Source organism: Apus apus, chromosome 21 (genome assembly GCF_020740795.1).
Source record: "Apus apus isolate bApuApu2 chromosome 21, bApuApu2.pri.cur, whole genome shotgun sequence".
In the NCBI taxonomy this organism is placed as follows: Eukaryota; Metazoa; Chordata; class Aves; order Apodiformes; family Apodidae; genus Apus; species Apus apus.
This window is the reverse complement of record NC_067302.1, coordinates 2,017,064-2,029,143: the sequence shown is the minus strand read 5'-3', so window position 1 is coordinate 2,029,143 and position 12,080 is coordinate 2,017,064. Positions and strand designations below refer to the sequence as shown.

The 12,080-nt window shown below is 42.3% G+C and overlaps 1 protein-coding gene across 7 annotated transcripts in view; it reads right to left on the bottom strand.

Moving 5' to 3' along the window:
* Window positions 1-12,080, bottom strand: part of PUM1 (pumilio RNA binding family member 1) — an 80,663-nt gene that overhangs the window by 19,169 nt on the left and 49,414 nt on the right. For all 7 annotated transcript variants that reach the window (XM_051637754.1, XM_051637753.1, XM_051637757.1 and 4 more), the window contains exons 10-14: window positions 10,478-10,629; window positions 6,652-6,790; window positions 4,930-5,073; window positions 3,686-3,982; window positions 1,571-1,807 (exon numbers count right to left, since the gene is read on the bottom strand). In XM_051637754.1, the coding sequence (XP_051493714.1) occupies window positions 1,571-1,807; window positions 3,686-3,982; window positions 4,930-5,073; window positions 6,652-6,790; window positions 10,478-10,629 (969 nt within the window). The remainder of the gene's footprint in view (window positions 1-1,570; window positions 1,808-3,685; window positions 3,983-4,929; window positions 5,074-6,651; window positions 6,791-10,477; window positions 10,630-12,080) is intronic.

The window sequence follows — 12,080 nt, the reverse complement described above, 5'->3', positions numbered from 1 at the left end:
AAAGGCAGTCAGCCTCAAGCTTCTCCTAAGGAAAAAAAACACAACAATGCCTACGCTGTTTTTGTAGCATTAAAACTTGTTTTATAACCAAAGGAAACTACATCTGACACTCTTCCATTTCAGGTGAAAGACAAACTTAAAAAAATAAACTGATCTTTTAAGGCTTTGAAGGTGAAAACCACACCACTAATGCAGAGCTATTTCATGTGAGATTTTTCTTGCAGCATTACCAAGTCAGCCACAGAGGAAACCTGGCTACAAGGAGAGGAACATTTTGTTGAGAGGGGAAGACCCACACCCACTGCTCTGGGGCACAACCCATCTATGTAAATGGTAACTCTGCTTTCTTTCCTGAGTTTATTCTCCAACAGATTAACCTTTCTCTGATGTACTTTTTAAGATTCATTCTTTTGTTTGCCTGCAGGGGCAATTGACTTTTTCTAGTGCCAGATGTGGAATCTGGTTAGTCTTCAGAAGTAATTTATTGTAGCTATTTAACTGTCAGCTTAAGGAGTGTACAGCTACATAAATAAAGCTAAAAATCCTTCTAATTCTATTAAAGCTCTGAACAAGGAAAGATGGTAAATCTAAACTTGATCTTGAAAGATTGTATTTATTACTATTCCATGCTAGATTTTGGTCAGCATCAAATCTACCACACATGCATGTAGTATGTATGTTAAATATAGTATTTGACAAGTATGTATATGCATGGAAAACTTCTGATAACCATAAGTTTTGTTGAACCTAGACAGACACACGACAGAACAAAGTGGTTTTCTGAGCAGGTACTAAATGATCTGGTGCAGAAGCAACGAACAACCTATCTCATTTGTTTATGAGGCCTGGAAACAAACACTTCAGGAAATTCAGATGAGCATTGCTTTATTATTTAATACTTGCTTTATTTATTTTAAAGATTTGGTTTATTGTATGTAAGAGCTATGGGCCAAATAAAAGGTCTTCCAGAAGATGTAGCTTGCACGAAGTCATGTAACTCACCAAAATTAAGAAAGCCTCTCCCATGCACTGATGTGATTTTGATAAGGCCACATTGATGGGAAATTTTCAAAAGCAAACCCACAAAATCCTGAACTAAGCACTGCTCCAGATGATGTTGCATACTTTGGTTAAAAGAAATCATATTCTAAGCTCATTAATTTATTTCCTGAAACTTAACAGGTATTTTAAAACACGTGACAGGTTTCAGAATCAGCCCTATGTAACTATTTTGCTCCCAAACAACTGGTGCTGTTATGGAAGAAAAAGTTTGGTTTTCAAACACTTGAAAATGTTACCCATAATACAGGGATGAGGAAACAAGGAGGCAATACAAAAACCTTCCTGCCTAACAGCTGAACTAGTGTCAGAGATAAACACAGGTGCTACAGCTCCTGCTTCAGTGTTTCATCTACTTCTTCTGCAGCAGGCAGGACCCTGCCACAGGAATCATGGCAGGAAGGAGGCAGGAGGCACCTCATCCCCCTGCAGTGAGGTGTTCACCTCCCTGCACCACGGGAGAGCAGAGCAGCCACCTGCAGCGCTGGGACAGTGTCCCTGGGGCTCTTACCCAGGTTTAAACTCGAGGATGATCCATGTGAAGATAAGGAAGGTGGTGGAGTCTGAGAGTGGCCAGGTCCTTGGCTGGGCAGAGGCATTCCCACAGGTCCAGGAGAGGAGGAAAACCCAAGGCCATTATAAAAACTGTGTCCTATAGGTGTCAAACTGCTGGATGTCCTCTTGTACAAGTCACTGCTCCCTGTAAGGGAGTCTCGGCGGGAGCCGCTGCCTGTGTTGGAGTTAGCAACTGAAAAAGGAAGAGAGTAAAATTGTGGGATGTCAACCAACAAGCTGCCAAAACAACTGGGGAGCCAGTACAACAGCACCTATCTGCAATTTCACTGCATCAGGTTGTTGTTTTTTTTTCTAAGGGTGTTGCATGTGCCCAAATGAAATACATTAATTTAAACCATGCTGTGAATGATCACGCAGAAAACCCCGATTAAAAAAAAATTAGCCTGAATCCTGTCTTTGCATTTCTAGTTTTGTAGTTTTTATACCCACAGAACACATTGAGAAATACAGCTCCAGAACTCTACAAGCAGAAAGATCAAGAAGATAAAAAAACCTACCCTAAAAGAAGTGACAGAAGGAAAGGACAGTGAATATGATGGCTTTTGGACAGAAACACTGAGCGCTTTGCCTCTGAAACTTTCAGAAGAAGGTTTGTGTATTTCAAAGCTCTTTTCCCCTAAGCAGATCACTTAGTTTAACAGAAGATACCAGATGGCCCTACAAGCATTGCCTCATATTTCTTCCTTGGTCATTAGAGCTAAAACAAATCCAACATGAGATTTTATCTCTTCTTGTTTACTTAGAGGCATTTGCAGCTTCATGTACATTCACTTGAAATCCTTGTGCCCACTTTTCATTATATTAGAAAACAGCTCCTGTTTGCACCAAGCCTTATTGAGATGGAAATCAGAATTCAATTTAACACAAACCCAACTTTGAGTTTTCTTGATAGTCAAATACAAACTCTTTAAAAGCACTGTCAACTTGGGGGAAAAAAAATCAATTTTGCATTAAAATCTTGTTTAATAAATAGTGAAATTGTTAACTGTAATGAACTAATCATTTTTCATGACTGCACACAAGTTCCAGAAGCAACAGCCCCACAGTTTTATTCATTGATTGAGGGAAAACAAATGTGTGCATCTTGGCACTGAGCAAACTAGTAATTGAATTCAATTACTTAAACAAACTGAAGTGAAAGAAACGAATGGTGTGTTTAACTGAATCCAAGATGGTTCAAATTCTCAGGCTGGGTTTAGGAAAAATATTTATAATAACTTTTATTTAACACTCTGCTTTGCTGCAGTGACAGTATGTCTCTCAGTCTTTCCTGGTGGAGCAGGTTCAAAAGGCATGTTTCAACTTGCCCTTCACAGTGATGAAAGCAGGAGAGTTCAGGACATAATTACTACCTCTAAGACTTCAGCAGTAATTAAAACAATTGTTCTCCTTCACAAAAACCAACCTAAGATAAAAAACCCAACCCACAGACATCTTTCTGGTTTGGTTTTATTCTGAAAAAAAAAAATATCTTTGTCTCCAACTGCCTATAAAACAAATGGAAACAAACCAGGTAGGTCACATTTCTTGCGAGCAATTAAGTGACTTTTGTGTTTATTAAGAAACAATTCCCAGGAAAAAAAGAGCATAGAAACCACCTCAGATCAGCTTTTTTAAAATCAAAGAAAGTTACTTAAGCATTAATCTGAGGTTAAGAAGTTAGCACACAGATGGATACCACTCTGGAGCCAATTCTTGTTAGTCCAGTATCTCCACCAAGCACATGCAGAGAAAGGCAAGGAATCCAAAGCTGTTGAAAAAAGCTCCAGCAACAAGGGGAATGAGTGGTAACTTGTGTAACAAAAGAAATTTATTGCTTTGGTACTTCTAATAAATCATCTACTAAAAGAATTTTCACCAGAAAATGATGCAGATTTTGAAAGCCACAGTAGTCCCTAAAGAAAAATTCCCATTTAACCTCAGATGGATGAATAGGAGGGCCCAGCAGCTCAGCCACCAGAGCCAGCTCCAGCAACTCACAATCCCACTGGCTGCATTTGGAGCCATCTGCTCCTCTCCTGTTTCCCCATGAAGCAGCTGCTCCTCTTACCTGCTGTCCCAAATCCTCCCAGTGCAGACCCCAGCGTGGCACCAAGAGAGCTGCTGCTTCCGAATCCCAGGGAAGTGTTGGCAGGCTGGGCAGAGCCCTGAGAAAAGAGGGAGCTGCTCTGGGAATTGCTGCTGAGAGAGTTGTTGCCATAAAACGAGCTGGATGCCAGGTTGTTGGTGGGCTGCTGCTGGGGCTGAGGCTGGGGCTGCTGAGTTCCTAGAGGGCGAAATGGTCCGTTTGTGGTTCCTGCCAGGCCGCCCGCGGCTCCGTTGGCCGAAGCTGCAGCCGCTGCAACCGCTGGAGAGGAAGGAATTGGAAGCAGAGACTTCAAAAATCCATTTGCAAAGCAGTTATGAAGTTAGAACATAGCAGGTTCCTTTTAGTTACTATGGATTTTGTTTCTTTCCTCTCAGGATGCAGATCTCCCTTTTGCATCAAACTCTGCATGAAGTCCCTCTCCCTTCTACCCGAGCTCCACCAGTCTTGCACAAAGCCACCTCGTTATTGCTCCTGCTGCTTGGGTTATTAGAGCCACATAGATCAATCACACAAAAACGTTCCTTTTCTCCTAAGATCTAAGACTCCAATCAATACAGCCACACACTTAGCAATATCCAATTAAGAAACACAAGTTTTGAAAGAAGCAAAATTGTCCTTTAGTGCATGAAATGCAATCCTGTGGTGCTAAGAACATCAAACCCAAGTGCTTTTGTTTTGCAGCCAGTTCCAAAGTAAAAGAAATAACAAAATAAACAAGAGTTACAAAGAAACAATTAAAAGGCTCATTTCATAATCAATTGCTAACACTGGCAAGGACTGCTCACACACAGATTCTGGCTGAAAAAAAATCCTTTTAAAGCCTTGAACTCCCCAAGAACCCCAATAAAAGCCAAAACCACTCATAGCAAAGGCCAGGCACGTAACATTTTACACAGGGTGATCATTTGGGAGTTCTCCACAGGCTAAAACCCTTTTCTTAAGTGGAAAGCTAGATGCCAGCAGACAAATTTAAGTAACTGTTGTGAAAGTCTGCAAAGGAATAAGAGTTTATGCGACACTCACTCTCTGAGGTGGTTCTGGAGGCTCAGCCCACTATGAGTGTAGAGGATGTTCTCAACAACAATCCCCACAACGGATCTCAGTGAGGGCAAGTGTGTCATCATTGCCAGCAGAGCCCAGAGGACTTCAGGTCCACCCTCCAATGGGGATGGAGCAGATTTTCACTGGACAGGACTGGGACTCACCTGCCTGAGCAGCAGAGGAGCTGATGATGACCGGAGCGGGGGCCACCAGGCGGACAGGGGCCCCCAGGCCATTCCTGGCCCCTGCATTCACCACAAGAGCACCCGTTTGGTCATAGTAAGCAGCAGGAGCCAGCACTGGGTACCCTGAAGAGGCAAATGACAGGTGGACAGGTAAGGTGACAAGCAATGCAACACACGGCAGAGCAATCGTCTTCAGATGAGTTGGGTGCAATAGGATTTTTAAAGGAAAATCTGAATGGAAAAAGCAACAGCTCTGCTTCTCCTGAAGCAAAAAAAACTAAAATAAATCCATTTTAACAGTGTATGAAATTACACTTCAGGTAGAGAAGACTTCTTTTTCCCTGAACCTACTAAACTAGCATTGCCCTCAATGTAAAATCAGTTACACAGAGCCAGAAAGGTCTTAGAATACAAAAGCAGTATTTCCATTTCGTTATAGGTACAAGCACTGGGACTTTTTCCTATTATTCACTGGAACAGGCTGCCCAGAATGGTTGTGGAGTCTCCTTCTCTGGAGGCTTTCCAAACCCATCTGGACATGCTCCTGTGGGATCTGCTGTAGGTGATCCTGCTCTAGCAGGGGGCTGGACTAGATGATGTCCAGAAGTCCCTTCCAACCCTGAAGAACCTATGCCTGTGTGAACACACTGCACTTGCAACTCTTCCCCTGGATGCTGAAGTTGCTCAGTGTGCACACTCATGCAAACAAGACATAGAACTTAAAGTTATGTATTTTCAAAGCATAATACAGCATTCTTTAATATACAGATAAAAACTCTTAAACATGCTGGTGATACACAAAGCAGCAGACTTTAGGTACCTCACTATGTAATTCTACAGTAATATAAAACTTACAGGAAAAAAGGGAAGTGATTCTCCTTGTTGGGGTCACAAACAGAATGTTCTCCATGAATATTTGCTTTGCAAATGTAACCCTTAAACCCTCAATAATGCAGATTTAAGGAAGTCTGGACTGTGTGGAAACATGCACGTTGAAGTTCACTTTTTAACTTGTTAAGTGACAATGAATAAACACATACCAACCATGTTACACCTCAAGGGAAGAGTCCTCAGATCAAAATCATCCTGTTCTCTTACACCTGAGCAGCAGGACATACTCACACATTATTGAAAAAAATACTTATATTTACCCTTTGCCATTACAATAATATTCTGTATAACTGAATGTCAAAATCATTTGTACAACACAACCTCATTTCTTTTCTTGTTTTTAAGCCCCCAGTATTTGCCTGGAAGAAATCACACAGGGAAATCCCTACCCTGGAAAAGTCAGGGATGGAGGGACAAGGCTAATGGATGGGACTAAGATATCTCTGAGGTTTTAAAATAAAGATCACATAAGCTAGCAAAAGCCACAGAAAAATCTGAAAGCAATTTTCAATAGCAGCCATCAATTCTATTGAGTACACAGCAACTAATGCACCTGTACAGCAATACAGTTGATAACATTTGTTTTCATCTGTGGCACAGGGAACTAAACCCTGATTTAACTTCAGTGCTGCACAGGCAGGTAGGTTCACATCTAACAGCCTCTTGAAAATGTCTCGTATATCCACAGATGAAAACCACAACACAATAAAAACAAAACATCCTGAATGCCAAACTGACACCACGCAGAGAGACACAAGGTACCAGTTTTGCAGCTCACTGGAGAGGTTGCAGCTCCCATGGAGCCCCTACCTGGCATCCCTGCTGCCAGCCCTTGTCCAAAGGCCAGGGCAGAATTGACGGCTGCAGCAGCCACCAGTGGGTCAGTCTGCTGTCCCTGCTGGTTCTGATTTGGGGTCAAAGGACGCTGACTGGCTCCTCCACGGAGAACCTAGAGAAGACAGAGGAACATGGATCTGTTTAATTTGGGACCCAGGAGCAAGCCACAACCACCAGACACTTGCAGCAGCATCAGGAGTAATCTAGTTGAAGTTCTTGCACCACTAGTGTGTGACAGCCCCATCTCTTCTCCCCAGGCAGAGCTGCCTCTGCCACCACAACCCTCACACTATAACCACAGGTAAATACAGAAGACCCAATTTGAAGATTAAATCCCCTCTCAGGCTTACTGAGAACAATCTTGAAACACTTCATCATCTGAACTCTCTCATTTCTTGATAGAGCTTCAATACTCAGCCTTCATTAGAAGAGTTTGCAAGCCATCTGCTCCATCCCAGGTGACAACTTGGTCAAAGCCCACTTGAGCTTAAACTTTAAAAAGCCTGACTTAGGAGCCGGGGGCTGATGACACAGGTTGACATGGGTTTTTCTAAGCCAGCCCACACAGAGAACAGCAACCCAGTGACATGGCACTTACTCACTGGAAATAATGACCAGAGATCCCACACCGTCTTACATGTAGTTCTTGTGGTTTAAGCACACGTTGCTCTCCAAAGGGAAGAGCAAACTGACCTTTCCTGTAATTACCTGTGACAGGCTCTGTTTGCAAAAACCTTTTACTCAAAGTGGTGATGCAGGAGTCTGCACCCACCAGAGAGGTCAGCTTATTAAAAAAGCCATTCTTCGGTACTCAGCACACCTTGCTGCAAAAAGTCATGTGTGTGTCACCTCACAAAGTTATCTAAAGGAAATAATTACTTGGTGCACTGAGAGACTGGGCGAGGATCCTGAATTTAACTGATTTAGATGTGCATCCCAGACTTTGCTGTCACTGCCAGGGTCTGAACTTTTCAGCCTAGGGAGGCTCAGAAGCAGCAGCTGCTTGAGCAGCGCACACTGTGTGAGGGACTCTGCAGGGTATATGGGATGGATGGCAGGCTGCAGGGAGGGAAGCGCTGGTGGGTTTTATAAATATGCTATTAAGAGGTTGTAAGCATCACAAATCAACTCCATAATCACAGCCCTAGGCTTCCAAAACATCTGCCTCAGCACTTGGAAAAATTTCATCCAAAAAATACACACTGTATCCCCTCACGGATGGAGGGCTTGCACTGAAAACAACACTCACCATCCCCACTCTTGCCCGCTTCAAAGCTATAAAAGTAATGAAAAACATTATAAAAGCCTACTGATGAATGCTATTTTTTTATTTTCATAGCCTAGGCCTTTGCAAAAGCTCTCTTAGCACACACCTTCCTTACAAGGAAAGACTCCCAGCTGGAATGCCAAGGCAGAAATGCCTTTAGCACACTCTTGATGCCATTTACCTGTGCGCAGGGGTACGGGCAGGTCTGCTCAACATGCTCCTGTGAGACCTGCCACATGGGGAGGCTGGACCATTAACTTTCTCAGGAGCAAAGTGTTCTCCTCCTGATTGCTGGTCCAGAATCATTGGCATGAAAAACATCACTGCTTTTATTATCTGAGAAGGCTTTATAATACTACCAAACCCAGGATTTTGCTTTAGTTTTCAAAGCAGAAGCAAGTAAATTCAGCTGCCAACTGCTCTCCTTGATAACTGCCCTCACTAGAACATGAGGACCAGGAAGGCTTCGTGTTACCATGAGAAAGAGCTGCCTCCCTGTTCAGAAAGATAATGGACCCATTTTGTTTCCAAGCAGGAAGCACCATGGGAAAGAGGCAGATAAAACTGTAGAAAGCCAATTATCAGGTGAGGATCAGTGCTTGACAAACTAGCTGGGGTTGTGCTGGAGGGCCTGCCAGACTCCCAGCCTGGTTCCTGCCACCCATCCTACAGGCCCTGCTGGGGTCTGAAAGGTGGAAAGTTGAGCATATCCCACCATATGTCCAAGGGGAAAGAGAACCAGAACAAGGATGGTGGGACACCTCGTCCATCTAGTGGTAACTTCGTTACTCAGGCTTAGCAACCATCAATTTAGTCTGAGAGTTTGGAACTTCTTAAAATGCTGATGGAAATAGCAAGCTAACAATCTGCACTGCCATACAACTTCACAGCACATTCAGGATGCCTTTTGCTACAGAAAATCATTGCCTCTTACTAATTCTCTTAACAGTCTCTCAGTTTCCACCTTCTGCTCCAGCAGTGGCTAAATTCACACCTGTGTCATCTGCATCACAGGTACATTACTAGATACCAGACCTGTAAAATTATTATTTTACCTAACTGAAGTCAGAAAAATTAAACTAAATTCCAAGTATAAAAAAACCCCACAAGACCAAACAAAACAGAGACAAAAAACAACCCAAAAAAACCCACAACAGAATAAGAAATTACAGTGATTCATCACAAAGATGCAGAACAATCTACAACAGAAGAAAAAACACAGACTATGTAATGTAATATACTGTTACTGCCAAGGGATGAAGACAGAAGAGATGGATGGTGCAAACCCCATCAAGCACATGTCAATTACAAAGCGTGTAAGAAAAAACCTTCCCCTTTAGTAGCCCCCAGTGCAACCTCTTCATTGCTTTTTCAAAAGCAAAAACCATTCAAAGAACTAATACCTGTCTCAATAGTCATTTCTAACACACATAGAGCCTAACAGCAGATCATATGAAAAACCTTCACTAATTTCAATAATTTTGGCCTTTTAGGTGTCAAAATTCTCCAAATATTTCTGCACATTAAAGCAAAAACAGCTTTGTTATAAAAAATAACAAATTCAGTGTTTTCCTTTCCACTCATCTTTTGTCTATACGTCCTCAATACCAAATACCAAACCAATTCATTTTCCTGTTTGATTCTTTTTTAACTAGTCTTCACCAAAAAAAGCACTAAATACTAGACACCTCCCTGAAGATAAGAACATATATATTGACAATCAGTGTTGGACACACATATTCATTGTCTCCATGGCCTTCAAGTTACAGTGATGGGCATGAAAAGAGGTTGCAAGATGATGATTTCCACTCACATGCCAATATGTGTTTGCTACTGGTGTTCACCAGCTGGTTAGATGGTTTTCCAAACCATTACCAGACAATAATTGACCACCACAAATGTACCTATATCATCCTCCATGAGTATGATGCAGAAAAGACATCATAAAACATACAGATAGGATATACTGGAAAGCATCCAATGGAGGCTACAAGGATGATTAAGGGACTGGAATATCTATCACAAGAGGAAAGGCTGAGAGGCCTGGGGTGGTTTAGTCTTGTGAAGACTAAGAGGGGACCTTATTCATGTCTACAAATATCTGAAGGGTGGGGGTCAAGAAGGGGCCAATCCATTTTCAGTGGTGCCTGTGACAGGATGAGGGGAAATGGCACCAAGTGACAACACAGGAAGTTCCACCTGAACGTGAAGAAAAACTTCTTTACTGTGAAGGTGACAGAGCCCTGGGACAGGCTGCCCTGAGAGGTTGTGGAGTTTCCTTCTCTGGAGACTTTCAAGACACATCTGGACCCATTCCTGGGTGTTCCTGCTGCAGCAGGGAGGTTGCACTTGATGATCTTCAGAGGTCCGTTTCAACCCCTATGATTCTAGGAATCTATGATTGTCTTTTTAAGAGGGAACAAAGGCTCTTCTCACTGTCAACTCAGGAGTGGTCACTGAAAAATAACGAGGATTCTCCAAAGCTGCTGAGTTCCCTGTAAGCAAGGTGATGTGCAAAGGGTCCCCCCTTACCTGCTGCTGGCCCTGCTGGGTTTGCTGCGTGGTTTGCTGATTTGCTGAGTTGGTGGCAGCGGCGGCTGCGGCAGCTTGCTGCTGGAAGAGACTGGCAGGATAAACTCCCCAGGGGGTAACTCCATAGTACTGGTGAGGAACCACTGCTGGGCCTGGAATGTAAAGGGAATCAAGTCAGCTTCTGCAGTGGGACAAGCAATCCACAGCAAACAGGCACCAGAAACACCCGCTCGTCGCACTTGGTTTAGCAAGTCCTATTTCAAGGTGATCTGCTTTAAAACCTTTGCAAATATGGAGGGATTCTGGCATTTGTACTACTCATTTTTTAAAAGCTTAGAAGTCAGACCTGAAATTTCAGCTTTACTGGCTTTTACCTTATTGGAAGAGGCGAAATTCTGCTACCAGTGTTTCTGTTGAAATTCCACATTTTTCTTGTTGTGCCCTAATTTTATAGTGAAGGACCAAAACTTGTACCTCTGACCAAAAAAGTAGAAAAATTGTTTAAGCAGAGAGATATACAAGTCTCTTCTAATCTCAGCTGACATTGACAACTCAAAACCATCTATCATTTAGCTCCCTGATAAATTAGAAAACCTCTTTACATCTGGATAGCATCAATTCTCAAGCGTTTAAAGTGTTTAAAATGTTATTTTTCTAGCCACTCAGTCTTAATTGGCACATGCAAACCACCATAAAAGCAGCTGTATGATCCTGCATCTTTTCACATTCACTCTTCCTACAACTTAAGAGGCTTTAAAAATAATCTTGGAGAGTACCAGAAAAAGCCTAACTTTTCAGGATTCATTGTGTTTTATCAAGTCTCAGGACACCACACACTTAATCCTGTGATATATCCTTAAATAATTCTGGTGTGCTTAATGCTGAGGAAGCAGTGAGGGCTCTGAACAAGGGAGTCTCTCCCACCAAATCACATGTATGTGAATTCAATAATTTTTTTTTTTAATATGCCTGTCCTACATCTTTTGGAAGGTCAGCAGAAAAGTATTTCCTCTGCTTTTCAAATTCATCACCTATCCCACAGGCTCCTCCCATACAGGAGGAGCAACTCATGGCCTTCTAAAGGTAGAGTGGCACAGTCCTGTTTGACACTGCAGAATAAACTTGTCTATAGTGAATCTGAACCACACACTTGTTCTTATTTGGAGTAAAAATAACTTAAGAGAGATAATTAGCATTTCATTTCTAACAGCCATTTCAGCATTGCTGTTAGATATGTCTTGCATAGGCACTGCAAAGGAGAGCAAGTGTAATGCAGATAAAGACTTTCAGTCCCAAAGAGACTTAAAAACTATTCTCCCAAAAATGAGGGATGACAGGAAAAAGGGAGCTGTGAAAAGACCCTGCTGAATGTAAGCTTGGGTATGACAAAGGGGTACAAATCCAGCAAGGACTTGTTTCTTTTGGTTTCGTTATATAGTAACACGTGTTTGTTTCAAATGAACTCAAAAGCAATTCCCTGTGCAACAATCTGGATCTCAGCCTGGATGACCTACTGCTCCACCAACCCATGCAGCAGACTCTGAGATTCAGCAACAATTCAAGATAGTAATTACATATTTAATGTCAAAGAATAAATTCATAT